This window comes from Oryctolagus cuniculus, chromosome 3 (genome assembly GCF_964237555.1).
Source record: "Oryctolagus cuniculus chromosome 3, mOryCun1.1, whole genome shotgun sequence".
Lineage (NCBI taxonomy): Eukaryota > Metazoa > Chordata > Mammalia > Lagomorpha > Leporidae > Oryctolagus > Oryctolagus cuniculus.
The window spans coordinates 2055646-2075108 of NC_091434.1; the positions used below are offsets into that span (position 1 = coordinate 2055646).

The 19463-nt window shown below is 57.2% G+C and overlaps 1 protein-coding gene across 23 annotated transcripts in view; it reads right to left on the reverse strand.

Moving 5' to 3' along the window:
- The window catches only part of TRAF3IP1 (TRAF3 interacting protein 1), a 64544-nt gene that overhangs the window by 18381 nt on the left and 26700 nt on the right, over window positions 1–19463 (reverse strand). For 5 of the 23 annotated variants that reach the window (XM_070069963.1, XM_070069952.1, XM_051838228.2 and 2 more), the window contains 8 exons: window positions 18112–18207; window positions 13220–13282; window positions 9532–9573; window positions 7338–7419; window positions 6778–6861; window positions 5179–5302; window positions 5060–5096; window positions 2166–2308 (listed from right to left, as the gene is read on the reverse strand). In XM_070069963.1, coding sequence (XP_069926064.1) covers window positions 2166–2308; window positions 5060–5096; window positions 5179–5302; window positions 6778–6861; window positions 7338–7419; window positions 9532–9573; window positions 13220–13282; window positions 18112–18207 — 671 coding nt within the window. The remainder of the gene's footprint in view (window positions 1–2165; window positions 2309–5059; window positions 5097–5178; window positions 5303–6777; window positions 6862–7337; window positions 7420–9531; window positions 9574–13219; window positions 13283–18111; window positions 18208–19463) is intronic. The other 18 variants (XM_051838220.2, XM_051838218.2, XM_070069964.1 and 15 more) reach the window with 16 other exon arrangements.

The window sequence follows — 19463 nt, forward strand, 5'->3', positions numbered from 1 at the left end:
CCACGGGGTGGCAGGCAGAGGCGTGAACACGCGCTCACGGCCAGCAGCACACAAGGCTCACACAGGGCTCAGCTGCACAAACGAGAGGGCTTGGAAAACGCAGATTTTTTTATGAACTTGGCACCAAAATACACCCGAGGTCCGGGTTCACGTCCTGCCCGGCCGTGAGGGAGACTTTCAGCTCTCCTGAGTCGTGGCACCGGCGCCCTGATCTCCTCTCCGGGGTGGGGGTGGGGGTGGAGTGGGGGGGCTAGCACGGCCGCGGCACAGGAAGGCAGTCTCGGCACAGGAAGGCAGTCTCGGTCCTTCCCGGAGCAGCCACGCCCCTCACGCTCCTGGGGACGTTTGGCTCAGTCCTCCGTCTCAGCACGCCCCCAGGGCTCTTGCTGGCCCTTTCTCAGCCTGAGCCACCTGCTGCACAGGGCATGAGGTGGCGGCACGGCGATTACGGGCGTGCTGCTGCACGTGGCGTCCCCGGTCCCAGCGTACTGTGGTGGGTTCTGGGCGCATCTGGCCAATCGGACGGTGTGAGAGCACACGCGTGCTTTTGCTTCTGTGACAACCACAGGGACGCCGCCTGACGTTCCGGCCCAGCTGGCTCGGCCGCCCTCACCAGCCGCACCATCGCGGCCGTCAGGGCGCAGCAAACAGGGACATTTTCCCTTCATTCTCCGGTCAGCGGAGCAGCCGAGGACGCTCGAGCAGTCCCAGCATGTGCCACATAAAATCACAGCTTCAAAATGGAAGCCGCAGGAGGCGGAGACCAAGGCTGACGCCAGGAGGGGCACACCCAGGTTTCCACGGGGGTCCCACGAGCACCGCGGGGACAGCCCCACGCAGGAGGAAGGACCAGGATGAGTGACAGCTCCCCAGCAAGACAGCGGCAGCCTGCGGCACTGTCCGGGCCGCGGTGGAAGGGCGCCCTCTAGTGCCAGCCTCAGCTCGGCAGCCTCAGGCCACCGGGCACCTTCAGCACTGACCCAGCGTTCCAAGCGGAATCACCCAAGAGACGCAGGTGCTGATTCACCTGGCAGAGGTGCGTGCGTGCGTGCGTGTGTGCGTGCAGGCGTCTGCAACTTCTGTGTAAACAAATGCATAGAACCTCATATATCTGTGTAAACAAATGCATAGAACCTCATATATAAAACTGGAATTTGTGGCTGACAAAGCAAACTAGCCAAGAAACTTCCTGCTCTTCATCCAAAGTGACTGAAGACAAGCCTCCCCTGGCACCCGAGGCACCCCCCCCCCGCGGGCACTGCCGCACGTCTGTAAGGAGGCCCCAGGAGCCAGGCACAAGCAGAGCACCCGCTGGACAGCCAGCTCACACAACGCCTGGCGTCTCGCAGGCAGCCCGGTCCCGCCTTCTACAAGCAGAGCCTGGGAGCAGGGGCGGCCAAGGCTGCAGGGAGCGGACGCAGCAGACCAGGCCCGTGGCTCTGAGCTCCTGAAGCAGCCACTGCCCCCACCTCTGGCCTAGGACATGGAAACAGCCCCCACCCCAGAGAGGGCCTGCCCGGCACTTCCTATCCCGGGGAGGGGTGGCCTAGGACACAGACTTCCCCCACAGAGAGGGCCTGCCCGGCACTTCTATCCCGGGGACGGGTGGCACTTGTTTCTATCCCGGGGAGGGGTGGCCTAGGACATGGAAACAGCCCCCACCCCAGAAAGGGCCTGCCCGGCACTTCCTATCCCGAGGAGGGGTGGCCTAGGACACAGACTTCCCCCCCCAGAAAGGGCCTGCCCGGCACTTCTATCCCGGGGAGGGGTGGCCTAGGACACAGACATGCCCCCCCCCCCAAGAGAGGGCCTGCCCGGCACTTCTATCCTGGGGAGGGGTGACCTAGGACACAGATACCCCCCCCCCAAGAGAGGGCCTGCCCGGCACTTCTATCCCGGGGAGGGGTGGCCTAGGACACAGATACCCCCCCAAGAAAGGGCCTGCCCGGCACTTCTATCCCGGGGAGGGGTGGCCTAGGACACAGACTCCCCCCCCCCCCCAAGAAAGGGCCTGCCCGGCACTTCCTATCCCGGGGAGGGGTGGCCTAGGACACAGACTCCCCCCCCCCAAGAAAGGGCCTGCCCAGCACTTCGTATCCCGGGGAGGGGTGGCACTTGTTCCTATCCCGGGGAGGGGTGGCACTGCACCTGTGAACAGGCATTACCGGTCGGTTTCCCAGGGCGAGCTCGGAGCAGGCTGCGCCCTCACCAGCACACGCAGGACCCCGTACCTTCTCTCCGGCTCTGGGGGGCTGCTGTAGCTTCTCATAATCTTTCTTCGTCTCCAAGATTTTTTTCACAAGTCCACCTGTTGAAAACAATCACGTTACAGTTTATTCACTAAGAAGCTGTTTTAATGGGGGAGAGTGGCAGAAATGCTGAATTAGTACCCTTTTTCTATACTGGAAAGTTTATTTTCTTTTTTTTTTTTTTTTTATTTGACAGGCAGAGTTAGACAGTGAGAGAGAGAGACAGAGAGAAAGGTCTTCCTTCCGTTGGTTCATCCCCCAAATGGCCACCACGGCCGGCGCACCGCGCTGATCCGCTGGCAGGAGCCAGGTGCTTCTCCTGGTCTCCCATGGGGTGCAGGGCCCAAGCACTTGGGCCATCCTCCACTGCACTCCCAGGCCACAGCAGAGAGCTGGCCTGGAAGAGGGGCAACTGGGACAGAATCCGGCGCCCCGACCGGGACTAGAACCCGGTGCCCATATGGGATGCTGGCGCCACAGGTGGAGGATTAACTAAGTGAGCCACGCGCTGGCCTGAAAAGTTTCAAATAATCTTTCCATTTGACAAAAGACAGCCTCCAACAGAACAGCCAACAGCTGCTGGAGGAGACGCTGCAGGGAAACAGGCTCCTCGCGATTCCTTTCCTCGTGCCCGGAGGAGCAAAGCTGGCTGCCGGGACCCAGCGCAGGGCCGTCCCGAGCGTGCTGAGCACCGGTCCTCCTCTTCAACCCGGCACGGCGCCAGCGCCTTTGTTAGGCGGGGTAAACATCGCATGCAAAATCACTTTCTCAAGACACCGCTCCACCCACGCACGCGCCAACACCAGCCTGGCTGCATCACTGCAGAGCCACGTGCGGCCGCGAGACAGGACGGCCGGTGCCCCATCTGCTTCACAAAGCACCGGCAAAGACAGTCATTGAAAATGAAGCAGGGTGGCCACGAGGGCACGTGAGCACACGCACCCGCACGCACCCATGTCATTAAGGAATGGAGCAGAGGCCACACTCTGGGCTCTCACACAGGTGAGACGGCCGTGTTGTGTACATTTGACCCTAAAACCACGCGTACGTGTCATATACCCACACACAAAATTAAAAGCACCAATGCCCAGAAACTGAAAGCAAGATAAACAATAATACCAAATTGGCCAGCACACACCAATAGAGAGTTATTTCATAACTTTAAAACAGAGTAATGCTTTGTACATCCCCAGTGCAATACACCCTAAAGACAAAAAGACAAACAGACGCACAGCACAAATCTGAAGCATTATCAGTCACCTGCTGGCACAACGCGCTGGCAGTGGCGGGCGGAACTGCCTGGTGCACGTTGTCAGGTACATTAGACCAACAGCCGAGGCTGCTGGGAGCAGACAGAGACACAGGTGCAAAGCCAGGAACACAGGCAAAACCCTGCCTTGCTACACTGTACGAGCTCAAGACACATTATATGCATACATGTATGTCTGTGATGTCTATGTGCACACACACACACGTGTCTACATTCTGGGTTCACACAGTGAAAATTTCCAGAAACAACGACCAACCCAGGGGCAGCAAATACATAGTGAGCCTGAACCGTCCTGTGCTATCAGAAAACAAGGACGCTACGTCTACTGCATGTGCCACACGGTCCCCACAAGGTAACGCAAGTGGGCTCCCGCTGTTAACACTAGGCAGGCTGAACACCAGTTAAGAAAAGCTGAGATAGAATGAGACAAAACACATCTAACTAGTTAAAATCCATGGCCTCAAATACTTGTAGACAAAAACAAACCAACAAAAACCACCCAGAGCCCTGCTAGGGGCCAGGGACAGTCACTCAGGGGAGGGGAGGGGAGGGAAGAGGCAGCCAGCGGTTCCTGCCTCTGCTGCAGGGGCTGTGCCTGGGGGAGGGGGAGGGACCCAGGGTCTCTGCTCTCCAACCCTCCAAGAATAAACAGCCCTGGGCCAAGGCCACGGGCAGAGTCCCACACGGTGACCACAGCACTGTCCAGCACTGTCCGAGATGCACTCCCGCCACACCCGGACTGCAAGCCTCCTTATTTCCACTGCTGTGGCTGAGTGTCCTTGGTCCCCTCCGAGGCTCCCGCGCTGGGAGCCCGATCCCAGCGTGACACCGGCGGGAGTGAGGAGGCGTAGGAGGTGGGGTCTAGAGGGAGATCCAGGGTCACCCGGGGGTGAGCTCTCAGGTGGCTTGAGATTCTTACAAAGCCTGAGGGCCCTGGACTTCCGCCACACACACACACACACACACACACGCCTGCCATCACGCCATGTTTCCACTTTCAGCACCCAAAGTGGAAGCTAAAAAGCTCCTTCCCAGTAGCCTGCCTTCCGTATTTCCATTCAGTGACAAAAAGCTGATCAAGAACTGGCAGGACACAGAGAAGAAAACGGGCAAAGACACCAGAGAGATGATGAGCAGCACCCAACGGGGAGAGAGTCAAGGGCAAGCCGGCCAATGCTTCCTGTGTGAACACAGCACCGGGGAGAGGGCTACAGGCTGAGAGATGGGCGAGTCGCATGAACCAGCTGCAACGAAGGGCCTTCTTTGAATCCTGACTCACACAGACACACCAGGAAAGCAAACAGCCCACCTGGGAAAACCAGGCACTTGATGACACTAAGGGATTAAGGTTAAGTTCTTCGACACACACGATGGGTGTCTGGATGCGGCCACTTCCAGTCCAGGAGTCCAGGCCAGCACCGCCCACCAGCTGTTGGCCTGCTTCCGACCAGAGCCTGGCACACAGCTGCAGGTGCACTGCGGGAGGCACTGCACATGCACACGCATGCACACGCATGCACACACGTGCATCAGAACTCACCATGCTTCTCGTCTTCCTCAAGTTCTGTTGCTGGTACCTGAGCAGGAGAGGAAGAAAAGAAGATTCAGGTTTGCCGAATTCTCAAGATCAGGTTCCCAGGCCCCTGCTGCGGCACTCACCATCTCCATTTCCGACATCTCCAAGAGCTGAGGGGCCGCTTCCACCACAAACTGCTCGTCCTCTCCGTTGTCGGAGTTCTGCGAGTCCACGATCACATTCGAGACGGTCTTGCCACTCCCTGCCCTACACAGGAAGAAAGGAGCCCACGTGAGACACGCTGTGTCACTCACAAGTTCTCATCAGCGCCGTGCACCTGCAGCTGCCCAGGGACCGGCGGGAGCCGAGGCAGATGCCTGGGAAACGCGTCCCTGGGGACAGCCTCCAGGCCCAGGCGCCCTCAGCTGCCACCACGGCCGCCCACAGCCGGCCTGGCCTGGGGAACAGAGGCTCTGGAGCCCGTCTCCCCACAGGCCATCTGAGAGCAGCGTTGCTGCAGCCCCCACCTGGGGTGGCCTGTTCTCCCACGGGGCAAACCTCATGGCAGGAGTGGCACTGGTGGTCCTGTGAGCCCGGGCTCTCCCTAGACCTCGTCCCTTCCAACAGCAGCTCCTCGGGGCCCCTCACCTGGCCCCGGCCACTGCCATGGCCCTGTCTGTGCCCCACACCTCACTGAGGCACCCACTATCCCCCCCACCCCACCACCATTCCTGGTGAGTCAGCGTCCAGTAGCCCGGCACAGGAGCGCTGTCCCCCCTTGTGGGCACCACCATCCAAGGGCTCTCTTGCAGCCACACTGGGCTCTCGGCCCTGTTGCCTGCCCACTGCAGCTCGCCACCAGCTTCCCTGAGGCACCTGACCCCCTGCACCAGAGCCCTGACCACGGGCTCCCGGAGCCAAACACTCCACAGGCTCCTCGTCAGCCCCTCCTGCCTTCAGCTCTTGCCTGTGCAGTTCCCACCGTCAGGGCGCAGGAGGCGGGCACAAGTGTGTGCACAGAGCGTGCGTGCTGGCCTCTGCCTCTGGGTGCAGCTGTCTGCACGCCGTCTCCAATGCCTGCCTCTACTGCACCTGAAAACTGCCTCCCTGACCCAGCCTGGCAGGACGCTTCACAACCTTTTATTTTTATGTTGCAATTAAACCTTTAACCCTCTTCTTCCTAGTTTTTCTTCATTGTTCTGATGCTTAGAAAGTCTTCCGTGGTGGGGACAGCGCTGTGGCATAAAGATACCACCTGCAGTGCCAGCATCCCATATGGGTGTCAGTTCTAGTCCCAGCCACTCCACTTCCGATCCAGCTCTCTGCTGTGGCCTGGGAAAGCAGTAGAAGATGGCCAAGTCCTTGGGCCCTGCACCCACACGGGAGACCTGGAAGAAGCTCCAGGGTCCTGGGTTCGGATCAGTGCAGTTCCAGCCATTGCAGCCATTTGGGGAGTGAACCAGCAGATAGAAGACCTCTCTCTCTCTCTCTCTGCCTCTACCTCTCTGTAACTCTGCCTTTCAAATAAATAAATATTTGAAAGAAAAGAAGAAAGTCTTCCATGAAGAGGTCAAAGACACACAGCCTGATGTTTGCCTACGTGCCCTGGGGGTTCACTTGACACAGAGCTCCGAGCTCTGGGGCGAGGGCCAGCCCTCACGTCCTCATCCTTACACAAGTTTCCCAGCACCTTCTGCTGCGCAGGCCAAGGCTCGGCCCTCCCACGGGCGGCACAGCCTTACCTGTCAGTCGCTAACACCTCCGCGCTGTCTTGCCGTCTGACCCGGGGAGGCGCCGGTCTTGCACTCCCAGGCCGAGGAATTCTTCTAAACCCCATGTTGGAAGAAAGCAAACAAGTGACAGGAAACACTCATTTCAAGGGAAACCACAGAGACCCAGACTAAGGCAAGCGCTAACCTGCAGCCCCCGCCCCGCCCCCTCGGAGCCGGCTGTGCCAGTGAGGGCCCACTCTGCAGGGCGCGGAGGGCCCACTCTGCAGGGCACGGAGCGCCCCTGTGGCCCACAGGGTACAAGCATCCAGCCTTCAACCCTGTCTCTGCAGCCACTTCAAGGCACCACACAAGTAACACTAAGCAAACAGCACACTTCAGCTGTAACTGAGTTTTCCTCAATCTATGAAATGGTCCTCAGGGCTAGTATCAGGTGCATGAAAATGACATTAAACAGTGTTCTTCTTCTTCGTAGAAACAGTTCTGATAACTCAGCTCAAGCATCAGGTAGCAACCCGGGCACGGCGGGAGCAGCACAGCAGGGCCCCCGCGTGCTCACCCCCGACACGCACCTGACGGTGGACGAAAGCCCGTTAGGGACTTCCGCACTCTCGGACGCCTCGGACTTGTCTTGGCCAGCAGGGCCGGCTTCTTCTAAGCAGAAACACAAGCAACGAATACGTATTTAGTTCAATATCAACTCAGACTTAACGCAAATGTCAACACTGGTTTATCAGTTAATTCAAATATATTTGATCTATATATAAACAGTTAATTGGTTACTTAATTCAAATATTGATTCAAATATAAATATTTAAAAAACAACGATCAAATAATTACAATGAGCTAACTTTTAACTATCCTTTTTTTGAAAGGCAGAGAGACACAGAGTCAGAGACTTCCCGGCTGTGGCTCACCCTCCGAAGTGCCCATAACAGCCAGGGCTGGAGCCAGGGATCAGGACAAACTCGGGCTCAATCATGAGGGTAGCAGGAACCCCACTACCTGAGCCATCACCACTGCTTCCCAGGGTCTGCGTTGCTGGGAAGCTGGAGTCAGGAGCCAGAGTTGGGAACCGAACCCCCACGCCCCACTGAAGGTTACACACATCTCACCCACTGCAGGTTACACGCATCTCACCCACTGCAGGTTACACACATCTCAACCACACCTCACCCACTGCAGGTTACACACATCTCACCCACTGCGGGTTACACGCATCTCAACCACACCTCACCCACTGCGGGTTACACGCATCTCACCCACTGCAGGTTACACGCATCTCACCCACTGCGGGTTACACGCATCTCACCCACTGCAGGTTACACGCATCTCACCCACTGCGGGTTACACGCATCTCACCCACTGCAGGTTACACGCATCTCACCCACTGCAGGTTACACACATCTCAACCACACCTCACCCACTGAGGGTTACACACATCTCAACCACACCTCACCCACTGCGGGTTACACACATCTCAACCACACCTCACCCACTGCGGGTTACACACATCTCACCCACTGCAGGTTACACGCATCTCACCCACTGCAGGTTACACACATCTCAACCACACCTCACCCACTGCGGGTTACACACATCTTCACCGCTAGGCTAAACACCTGCTCCCTCCTCATCTATCCTTTCCATTAAGACAAAAAAAAAGTTGGTACCTAAACTGGGTGAAAATTTGAGGATGTGGGCACACTCAAACCCTGGAAATGCAAACTGGTTTACTACTCAAGAAATAATTCAAAAGTAGGTCAACCAAATCAGCAAGTGCACTTCGGGGAGATACAACCTCAGAAAACACAGGACAGGTATAAATACACACGTGTCGAGGCACCATCATCACTGCTAAGAGTGACAGTCGGTAACAAGCAAACCACGGTACAGTCACACCCTGGGCTCTCGTGTAAAACGTCATTATTTGGGGCCAGCGCTGTGGCGTGACGGGTAAGCCACTGCAATGCCAGCATTCCGTATGGGCACCAGTTTATGTCCCAGCTGCTCCACTTCCTATCGAGCGCCCTCCTAATGGCCTGGGAAAGCAGAGGAAGATGGCCCAAGTCCTTGGACCCCTGCCATCCACATGGGAGACCCAAGACCTGGAAGAAACTCCTGGCTCCAGGCTTTAGCCTGGCCTGGTGTTGGCCAGGTGGGGCACCCATGTGGGGGACCTGGAAGAAGCTCCTGGCTCTTGGCTTCCACCTGGATAGCCATTGCGGTCACCTGGGGAGTAAACCAGAGGATGGAAGATCCCTCTCTCTCTGTAACTGCACAAAAATCATGTTAATATATAATTAACACAGTAAATGATATATCTCCTAATTATATACTCACATATGGAGTTCTGGAAAGATACTCATTCCAGTGGTAAGCGGTAAAATTACCGGTGCTTTTTAGTTTGTTCTTCATACTTTTCTGCATTCAAAAATTGTCTACATTGGGTATGTACCATATTATTTTGAAAATCAGAACAAAGTTTTCTTCATTTTGACAAAGAGATTTAATCAGTAAATCACAAACCCAAACGACTAAGCAATTAAATTTACTATGCAATTTAAAGTAAAAGAAATTCCTACCTCGGAAAAATGGTAAGAAAAAGATCAGATTTTGAATACTGGAAGTGTACTTCACCCTCCTGGAAAGAACCCTGAAACGCACTCTCTTCATGCAGGGTAACAGCTAAAGCATAAACTACACCCTAAGTGGCAAGGCGGGGACAGGTCCCCTCAGCATAAACTACCTACGTGTACGACTCACCACGTACACAGGAGGCCTCACCTGCATCGCTGCTGGAGTCACCTGAAAAAAGAAGGGCGCGTGTCAGGAAAGCCAGGTCCGTGCTGGTGACCCTCAGACGTCACGTGACCAGAACAGACTCCCAGAGATCAGCAGTCATTCTGGGTGTCCCCAGGAACGAGGCTACTTCCTGACAGCCTTTCTAGGAGGCCGCCCGCTGTGAGCTCTGAACTGAGCACCAGCAAGCACACACAGACAGGAAGCAGAGCGGGACAGCGCGTCCCGGAGGTCGGCCACGAGACAGGCTGGCAACGCAAGGAAGCCCAGCACACAGCACGTCGCCGCGGGGGTCGGCCGGCAGCGCTGAGCCCCAGGGAGCGGGGAGGAGCTCCCAGGCCGCTCCGGGGGCTCAGCCCGCGTGACACACAGGCCCACCTCTCCCTTCAAGTGCTGAGCTTTGGGGACAAGGGTGACCCACGCAGCCACAGGCAACTGAGTGGCAGCACGGCAGGGCTGGGCGGATTCTAAGCCATGGGCCACAGGTCATGCTCAGTCCCGTGAGCCCCTGACCACGCCTGAACGCGTCGGCAGGGCCCCGTCACCTGACAGCAAGGACACACTGAGGGGGTGACACAACACCTCACTGCACGTGGCCCCTCCAGGTGGCTCCCACACGGCCCAGAGAAGTCGCCCACGCTACACAGAGTGAAAAGCACCCCAGGACACCTTGAGTTTGGCAAAAACCACAGCCAGAGCCCCGAGAACACCCTGCTGAGAGCGTGGCCCCGCGTGGGAAGGGCGGCCACGCTCGGGGGCCCGTGGGACCCGGGAGGCTCCCTGGGACACTGGGTATGGCCCAGCAGGCCAGGAGGTCACAGAGTGACCCGCACACAGGACAGCCTGGTGTCTGCCAGGACTGCAGGACATGCAGGGCAGTGAGTGGGGGTCTGCAGAAGCTGGCTCCAGACAGGACGGGTGAAAACAGCCATGCTGGGGCCATGCGGCCCCGTGGGGACAGTGGCCACTGCAGTCTCGGAAGCCCCAGGACAGCTCCCTGGGGCAGTACGTGGGGGCCAGCTCCATCCTGGGCTGCACTGTGGAGGAACAAGTGGAGGGCGGCAGACCCCGGCCTCTGTCCTCTGCGCCTCGCACTCTGGTGGGGGCAGCACCACTCCACGCAGCCGGGACAGGGCTCCTGACTCTGGGGGCGGCAGCACCAGCTCCACGCAGCCCAGGACAGGGCTCCTGACTCTGGGGGGGAGGGGGGAGCACCACTCCACGCAGCCCGGGACAGGGCTCCTGACTCTGGGGGGGAGGGGGCAGCACCACTCCACGCAGCCCGGGACAGGGCTCCTGACTCTGGGGGGGAGGGGGCAGCACCACTCCACGCAGCCCGGGACAGGGCTCCTGACTCTGGGGGGGAGGGGGCAGCACCACTCCACGCAGCCCGGGACAGGGCTCCTGACTCTGGGGGGGAGGGGGCAGCACCACTCCACGCAGCCCGGGACAGGGCTCCTGACTCTGGGGGGGAGGGGGCAGCACCAGCTCCACGCAGCCGGGACAGGGCTCCTGACTCTGGGGGGGAGGGGGCAGCACCAGCTCCACGCAGCCGGGACAGGGATCCTGACTGGGGGGGGGGGGGAGGGGGCAGCACAGCTCCACGCAGCCGGGACAGGGATCCTGACTGGGGGGGGGGGGAGGGGGCAGCACAGCTCCACGCAGCCGGGACAGGGATCCTGACTGGGGGGGGGGGGGAGGGGGCAGCACAGCTCCACGCAGCCGGGACAGGGATCCTGACTGGGGGGGGGGGGAGGGGGCAGCACCAGCTCCACGCAGCCGGGACAGGGCTCCTGACTCGGGGGGGGGGGGCAGCACAGCTCCACGCAGCCGGGACAGGGATCCTGACTCTGGGGGGGGGCAGCACCAGCTCCGCGCAGCCCGGGACAGGGATCCTACTCCAAGCCTCAAGGTCTCTGTCTTTAAATCTCAAGCTCGGGGAGGGCGCTTGGCTAGCGTTAAAACAAGGATTCAAATGGCCACGTCCCCATCAGAGGGCCTGGGTTTAAGTCCTGATCTCACTCCTGACTCCAGCTTCCCGCTGGTGTGTGCCCTGGGAAGCCACAGTGACGGCTCCAAGCAGCTGGGCCTCTGCCACGCATGTGGGAGACACGGATCGAGGTCCTGACTGCCAGCTTCCATTCCAGCCTACCCCAGCCATTGCAGCCATCTAGGAAGCGAACCACCGGATGGGAACTGTCACTCAAATTAATGCAAAACAAAACAAACACAAGCTGTTGCGGGCACTGGAGACGGAACCCGGGCCCACACAGCACTCAGAAATGCTGCTCTGAGGCAGGGCCGCTAAACCACAAGGCCAACACTCGAAGCACCAATGCACCCGTCACAGACAGGGCCCCTCACCAATCAGACACCCAGGCCCTGTGTCCCGGTCCCAAGGCACCCCCCAGGTAGCCAACTCCTCCCTGGTGACCACCTGCCCACCCTCCAAGGCCTCAGCTCTCCTCTCGACAGCAGGCCAGGCCCCAGGAGTCTGAGAGGTCGCAGAGCCCCTCATTTCCCGGCCACAGCCCAGGCTCCCTCCTTTCTCTGGACTACCCCCAAGCCTCGCAGACCAACAGAGGCTCTCTAGGACGCTGCCGCCCTCCTCCAGAAATAGCCCTGGCCTCTGCCGAGCTCCCTCGCCGGCTCCCCAAGCCCAGCAGGCACCGCTCTCAGCTCCCGCTGCGGAAGGAGCTGTGCACCTGCAGGTCCTCCTGCCCCGCAGGCTGAGCCCAGCCACCCTCAACCCCAGGTCACCCCAAGTCCCTCCCACCCACACTCCCTCGAGCCACCTCTCGTTAAATGGCTTCATTTTACCTCTGAGGCCTCCTCTCGGCTTGTGTGCAAACCCCAGGGAGACAAGAGCCCAGCCTGACTCCTGCTCACCAATGCATCCCTGCCTAAGGACCTGACACACAGTAGGCCTTCAACAAAGAAATCCACAAAGTCAGCCTCCACCTGCCCGCCAGCACTGGCACCATCAGCCTGCCAGCAGCTCCGTGAGAAAGCAATACGAAGCGTGTATTTTAACACACGTATTAAACGCCGGACGATTTATGCCAAAAGTAGAATCTCACTGAAAGGTCACGACAGACGGAAACTGCAGCAGCCACAGCACCGGGAGCTTCCACGCAGAGACCCTGAGCCCTGCGAACACGGGCGGTGGGCGCTCGGCCCGTCTCGATGCCCGAGCCCTGCGTCAGGAGTGCCGGGGCCCGGCTCCTGCCTCCACTTCCTGGGTGTCGCCTCAAGCGGCTGTGTCCCTGCCACGCACGGGGGAGACCCGGATGCAGTTCCCAGATCCCAGCTTTGACCGGCCACCCCGGCCACTGTGGGCATCTGGGGAGTGAACCACAGGACAAGAGGTACCTAGCGCACGTGTTCTCTCTCTCTCTCTCTCTCTCTGCTTTCGGTCTCTCATATACATAAATACATTTTTTTAAAAAAAGGAAAAAGAACACACGGCAGGGGCATCGACGTGAGTCCCATCAACAGTAACCTTGTTCAATTCCAGTTCATGCGGAGATGCAGACGCGAACCCCTGGAGACGCCCAGGCCCGGCTGTGCCCGTGAGAGGGGCCCTGGCCCCTGGCGCCACTGGAGAGCCCGCCTGCTCTCACCAGGAAGGTGCAGAGAGAGTCCCTCTTACCTCGCTGCTTCCCGGCCGTCTCTGGCTCAGCACTCTCCTGCCACAGACTAGTTGAATTATCATCTGAAATACTAGTTGAGTTAGTATTGGCTTCTTTTGTTCCTGACATAAAACAGTTTAAAACTGCTCACTGAGACTGTACACTGAGGGCGGCGATGAACGGCTAACACAGGGCACTCTGACTATGTCTCCCACACTGCAAGTTTCCAAAGGGCTGACCAAATTATGCATCTAGAAGGTTCTTCCCCCACATGTGGCTCTGGCTTTGGGTGAGAAGGCAAGGACACCTTGAACGGGAGAAGGGCCAGGACCCCCCAGCCCGGGGAGACACAGATGGCCCCACTTCCCACTCCTACAGCCAACCTCCAGCCAGCGTCCAGCAGCTGCGCGTGGTGGCCACTCAGAACAGCAGGAGGGAAACAAAAGCATCGTGGCCACGGTGCATCAGCCCGGACACCTGCCCACGGCACAGCACTGATCTGCTGACCGCTGAGAACAGAGACAACCAAGCACCCGGGAGACGCGCCACTTTCCCTACCCAACGCAGAAGGAGTAAATGACCTTCCTTACCAAACACCTGAAAGATCAATGATCCCTGTTAAAAATAAAAAGGGAGACGAGGCGCTGGAGGACACGGCAGGACCCGGGGCTGGAAGCCCACAGCCCCACTCTGAGAAGAAACCAGATGAACACAAGGGGGGACGGTCCCCTCTCTGAAACGCAACCTCTCATTTCTTAAAACTACTCAGAACATTTACATCAGAGTCAACCTGTCATAACCATCAAGTAACTATTTAGGTAACAGAGCTATATAAAGCAGACAATGCATAATGCTGTAAGGAAGATTTTTACAACCATGAAATATCTGATTCATAAAGCTCACTATTTATATTTTGTAGAGGGTAACCAAAAAATAAACATAGAATATTAAGTTTAAAAAACCCTAAAAGTGAATATAATCTTAGCAGTTGAGGATTATTAATTTTAGAAGAAAACACCCTAATAACCTCATGTTGTAATATTTAATTTGGAAGGGTCAAATATTTCCTAGGTTCTACAAAGCCCGGCACGACCACCAGTAAACCCACACGCATCCTCTCCTTTCCGTACTTCACGGAGTCGATGGCCTTTGGACAACTGAGTCTTTTCAAAGTTCTAGCAGTACTCTTAAGTCAGTCTTACTAAACCCCAAGTCCACGCACACAGAAAGGATGTCTCGCTATTCACTCGCTAACACCACCATCATCAATTCTGAATCATGGTGGGTAGAATAGTTAGCTCGTCAACTAGCAGCTCTGAGAAAATAAATAACGTACCTATTTGTTTTGAAATGGCTATAAACCGGCAGAAGAAAGTCACACCGTCCGCCTCATCAGCTGTCTGGACTCCCTGGTAACCAACGACCCTCGCAGGGGAGGGCGTGGGCAGTGACAAGACTTCCCAAGTTCCACCCGGCGCCCCACTTCCCAAGCCCCACAGCCCTGGGCCACAGTCGCCAGCGTGGGATGAGACGCACGTAGAAAACCAGGAGTCCTTCTCCACCCATCGCTCCTCCTGGCACCAGCACACGTCACCCTCCAGGCTGCAGGCAAATGGCAGCTGTGCTGAGCTGGTGAACAGACCCAAGTTTAAACGGGATCCAATAACCAGTGGTTTCAAAACCACAAAACTGCACAACGTAACACAGGCTGGCCTCAGGCGCTTCCTTGCCCGTGTGGCTCTGCGGAGTCTCCGCCCCTGAGCTGCCTGCTGCCGCACAGAGACACGGTGCTAGGGCGTGCTTGACAACTCTGAAACGGTTCCTGCAATGAGGTGGATGCGCCAGAACGCTAGGCCTACAGGGCGTTAATTTACTAGTCTTTCTACGTTTCTGTAGTTTTTAATAATAAAAGAGCTTAAACAGTAAAACAAAAATGGAATGAGAGAAACGAAGCCAAACCAAAGATAGGGGCTAATGTTCCAGAAAAACCTGGAACTGTCAAACAACCACATATCACAGAGAGAGCAACGCAACACAGGGTGCAGGGAGAAATGCGTAAGTTCCACATTAAACTCTTCAATCTGTCCAAAACAGCAGAAGCGTAACAACAAAACTCGCAAGTTCTCCTAGGCCAACCTTGATGAACCAGTGCCAGTCGGGTCCTGGGAAGCGGGGCCCGATCGGGCAGCTCAACAGGGCCCACATGGCTTTCCCTCTGCAATTCTAGAAGAAGGCTCAGACACCAGGCCCAGTGGCAGCAACTGGCAACCACACTCAGCGGAAGAAACCCACTCAGGAACCACAGCCAGCGCTGCAAACTGAATCACGAAATGCGATGATCCAGTGCAGGACAACACTGTGGCCACAGGGGCAGGGCCTGGCACGCACACGGGACCTGCCCACCCCCAGCTGGTATCATATTTCCTTCTGGCCTCTGCAAAAGGATGAGCGTTCAGCCCAGTGGTTAAGGCCCCGTCAAGATGTCAACATCCCATAACGACACCTGGCTTTAACATCTGGCTCTGCCCCCTGACGTGGCCCTGGGAGGCAGCAGAGACCGCTCAGTAGCTGGGTCCTGCCAGAGGCCCAGCCTGAGTTCCCAGCTCCTGGCTGCAACCTCCGCACAGCCCTGAGCTCCTGCGGGCATCTGCAGACTCAGAGAATCAGTGATTCCAGCAAAGAACTCCACCAAGCAACACAGACGCGATGCATGCTCTGCAAAGGTGGAGCGGACGCTGCTCTCACACCGGCACGTGGCATCTACAGACTGCTCCCGCATGTCTAGAGAATTACTACCGGCACTCGCACTGTAACACAGCAGGTTAAGCCGCCACGTGTGACAGCAGCATCCCAAACAGGTGCCGGCTAGAGTCCCGGCTGCTCCACTTCCAATCCAGCTCTCTGCTGTGGCCTGGGAAAGCAGTGGAAGAGGGCCCAGGTCCTTGGGCCCTGCACCCGCGTGGGAGACCTGGAGGAAGCTCCTGGTTCCTGGCTTCGGATCAGCGCAGCTCCGGCCATTGTGGCCAATTGGGGAGTGAACCAGTGGATGGAAGACCTCTCTCTCGCGCTCTCTGCCTCTCCTCTTTCTATGTGGCTCTGACTTTCAAATAAATAAATAAATCTTTAAAAAATAATCAACTATATAAAAAAATCAGACATGAAGCCAGCTGAGCCCACAAGAAAAAGTGACCTTTCCCTCGAGTCAAAATCAACTGTATTTCCTCCATGAAAGCAGCTCCGGAGCCCCAGACCTTCCGGAGGACTGAGAGCCCCAGACCTTCCGGAGGACTGAGAGCCCCAGACCTTCCGGAGGACTGAGAGCCCCAGACCTTCCGGAGGACTGAGAGCCCCAGACCTTCCGGAGGACTGAGAGCCCCAGACCTTCCGGAGGACTGAGAGCCCCAGACCTTCCGGAGGACTGAGAGCCCCAGACCTTCCGGAGGACTGGGAGCCCCAGACCTTCCGGAGGACTGAGAGCCCCAGACCTTCCGGAGGACTGAGAGCCCCAGACCTTCCGGAGGACTGGGAGCCCCAGACCTTCCGGAGGACTGGGAGCCCCAGACCTTCCGGAGGACTGAGAGCCCCAGACCTTCTGGAGGATTGAGAGTCCCAGAAGCAGCAGCCAGTGACACGTAACCGCCGATCACCGGAGTCTTAGCAGCGTCATGCCACACACCAAGCCACGCCGCCAGTGAGACACAGGCCAGCATTTCACACGTCTGCACTGTGGAGGATTTGCTTAGAGAACAAAGCAGAGCTGGATGAAAACTCAAAAATAATTTCTCCATGTACTCATCCACATTGCTTTATAAACTCCAAACAGTTAGATTAGGAAAGCACTTTGGGGCCAGCACTGTGGCATAGTAGGTAAACCCACCACCTGCAGTGCTAGCATCCCCTATGCACGCCAGTTCAAGTCCCAGCTGCTCCACTTCCAACCCAGCTCTCTGCTGTGGCCTGGGAAAGCAGTGGAAGATGGCCTAACTCCCTGGGCCCCTGCACCCATGTGGGAGACCCAGAAGAAGGTCCTGGCTCCTGGCTTCGGATCAGCCCAGCTCCAGCCATTGCAGCCAACTGCAGAGTGAACCAGCGGATGGAAGACCCCTCTCTCTCTCTCTCTCTCTGCCTTCTCTCTATGTGTAACTCTTTCAAATGAGTAAATAAATCTTTTTTAAAAATCATTTTAATTTAAATGTTAAAATGTTATGCAGAAAAAGCATGTAAAGATTAATTTAAAGCTATGTTAATGAAGTTATCAAATAACAGCAAAATAAAGCAAATCAAACAAGGAATTTCCGCTCTGGACACACAGTGAAACTCTCTGATGAACGTTATGGGAGTTAGAACAGCACAAGTTAACGTCACCATGCTAAAGGGTAGCTGTCCACGTGGCCGTGAACCCCACCACACTCTAGTGTAGTAGTCCACGTGGCCGTGAACCCCACCACGCTCTAGTGTAGTAGTCCACATGGCCGTGAACCCCACCACGCTCTAGTGTAGTAGTCCATGTGGCCGTGAACCCACCACGCTATGGTGTAGTAGTCCACGTCCACGAACCCCACCACGCTACGGTGTAGTAGTCCACGTCCACGTCTGTGAACCCCACCACGCTATGGTGTGGTAGTCCACGTCCACGTCTGAACCCCACCACGCTATGGTGTAGTAGTCCACGTCCACGTCTGTGAACCCCACCACGCTACGGTGTGGTAGTCCACGCCCACGTCTGTGAACCCCACCACGCTATGGTGTGGTAGTCCACGTCCACGTCTGTGAACCCCACCACGCTACAGTGCAGCGTTCACGTCTGTGAACCCCACCACGCTATGGTGTAGTAGTCCACGTCCACGTCTGAACCCCACCACGCTGCAGTGCAGCGTCTGTGTCCACAAGCTGGAGAAGGCGTTTCTCTTACCTGCCTCTGAAGCTGCGGTCTCCTGGCGGGGCTCACTACGTAACCCAGACACTCCGGGGTCTAACATCTTAGCTGAAACTGTACCCTCCTTCCTTCCTAACATAAAACAGTTAGCAACAGATTAGACGGCGCAAGGCTTTCGGGTTGGGCTGCTTCAGTTAGGATTTACGGAGCTATGACAAGGTCCCAGGTCAGCGGGTCTCCTGACTCTCAGAGGAGTCCCACAAGAGCCCTGTCACCTCCCCACGTCCCCGCCAGCTCACCCGCCTTCCGTCCTCCTTGCTGGACCCTGCCCCGCCCCACTCGACCCCGGGCAGCCCCGACTCACCACCTCCTCTTCCACCTGCAAGTTAAGAACTGTCGAGACAGCATTTCCCTCAGTGTCTCCACCTCCCTCCCCGATCCCAGGCCAACACCTCTCCCCTGTACTTGGTTTGACAGACGCCTCAAACTCAAGGTGGCCAGAACAGAATTCCCAACTCTATGCACCTGTCCCACGAGCGAGCCTCTCCCCAGCCCTCCCAGACACAGTGCATCCCTGATTCCTCCCCTCTCACAGGGGACATCCAATCCACCGGCACAGCCATGCGCCACCATGGGCGTCGGCTGAGCTGGTACAGAACCCTCTGGATATCACAGCAGTTCCTCGCCGCCCTTGGGCCTACAGCAGTCAGATCCCACCACAATCCCGCGTGAACTGCCACGGCTTGTGCTCACACCTCCCACACGGCCTAGGGGCCCAGCCGCACTTCCTGCCACACACACACAGGAAAGCCTGCCCCTGGCTCGGGGTCTCTGTACCTCCAGGCCTCCCTGCACCCATCAGCTCCTGGTCCCGGTGTCCTCTTCAGAGGGACCCGCCCTGCCCACGCCCCTCCTCCCTGCTTCTCGGGACTGCACTTTCCTTCAGAACCCTAACCCTAACCCTAACCCCTAACCCTAACCCCTAACCCTAACCCCTACCCTAACCTTAACCCTAACCCCTAACCCTAACCCCTAACCCCTAACCCTAACCCCTAACCCTAACCTTAACCCAAACCCTAACCTCTAACCCTAACCCCTAACCCATAACCCTAACCTTAACCCTAACCCCTAACCCTAACCCCTAACCCTAACCTTAACCCTAACCCTAACCTCTAACCCCTAACCCCTAACCCCTACCCTAACCTTAATCCTAACCCCTACCCTAACCCCTAACCCTAACCCTAACCCCTAACCCTAACCTTTACCCAAACCCTAACCTCTAACCCTAACCCCTAACCCATAACCCTAACCTTAACCCTAACCCCTAACCCTAACCCCTAACCCTAACCTTAACCCTAACCCTAACCCCTAACCCTAACCCTAACCCC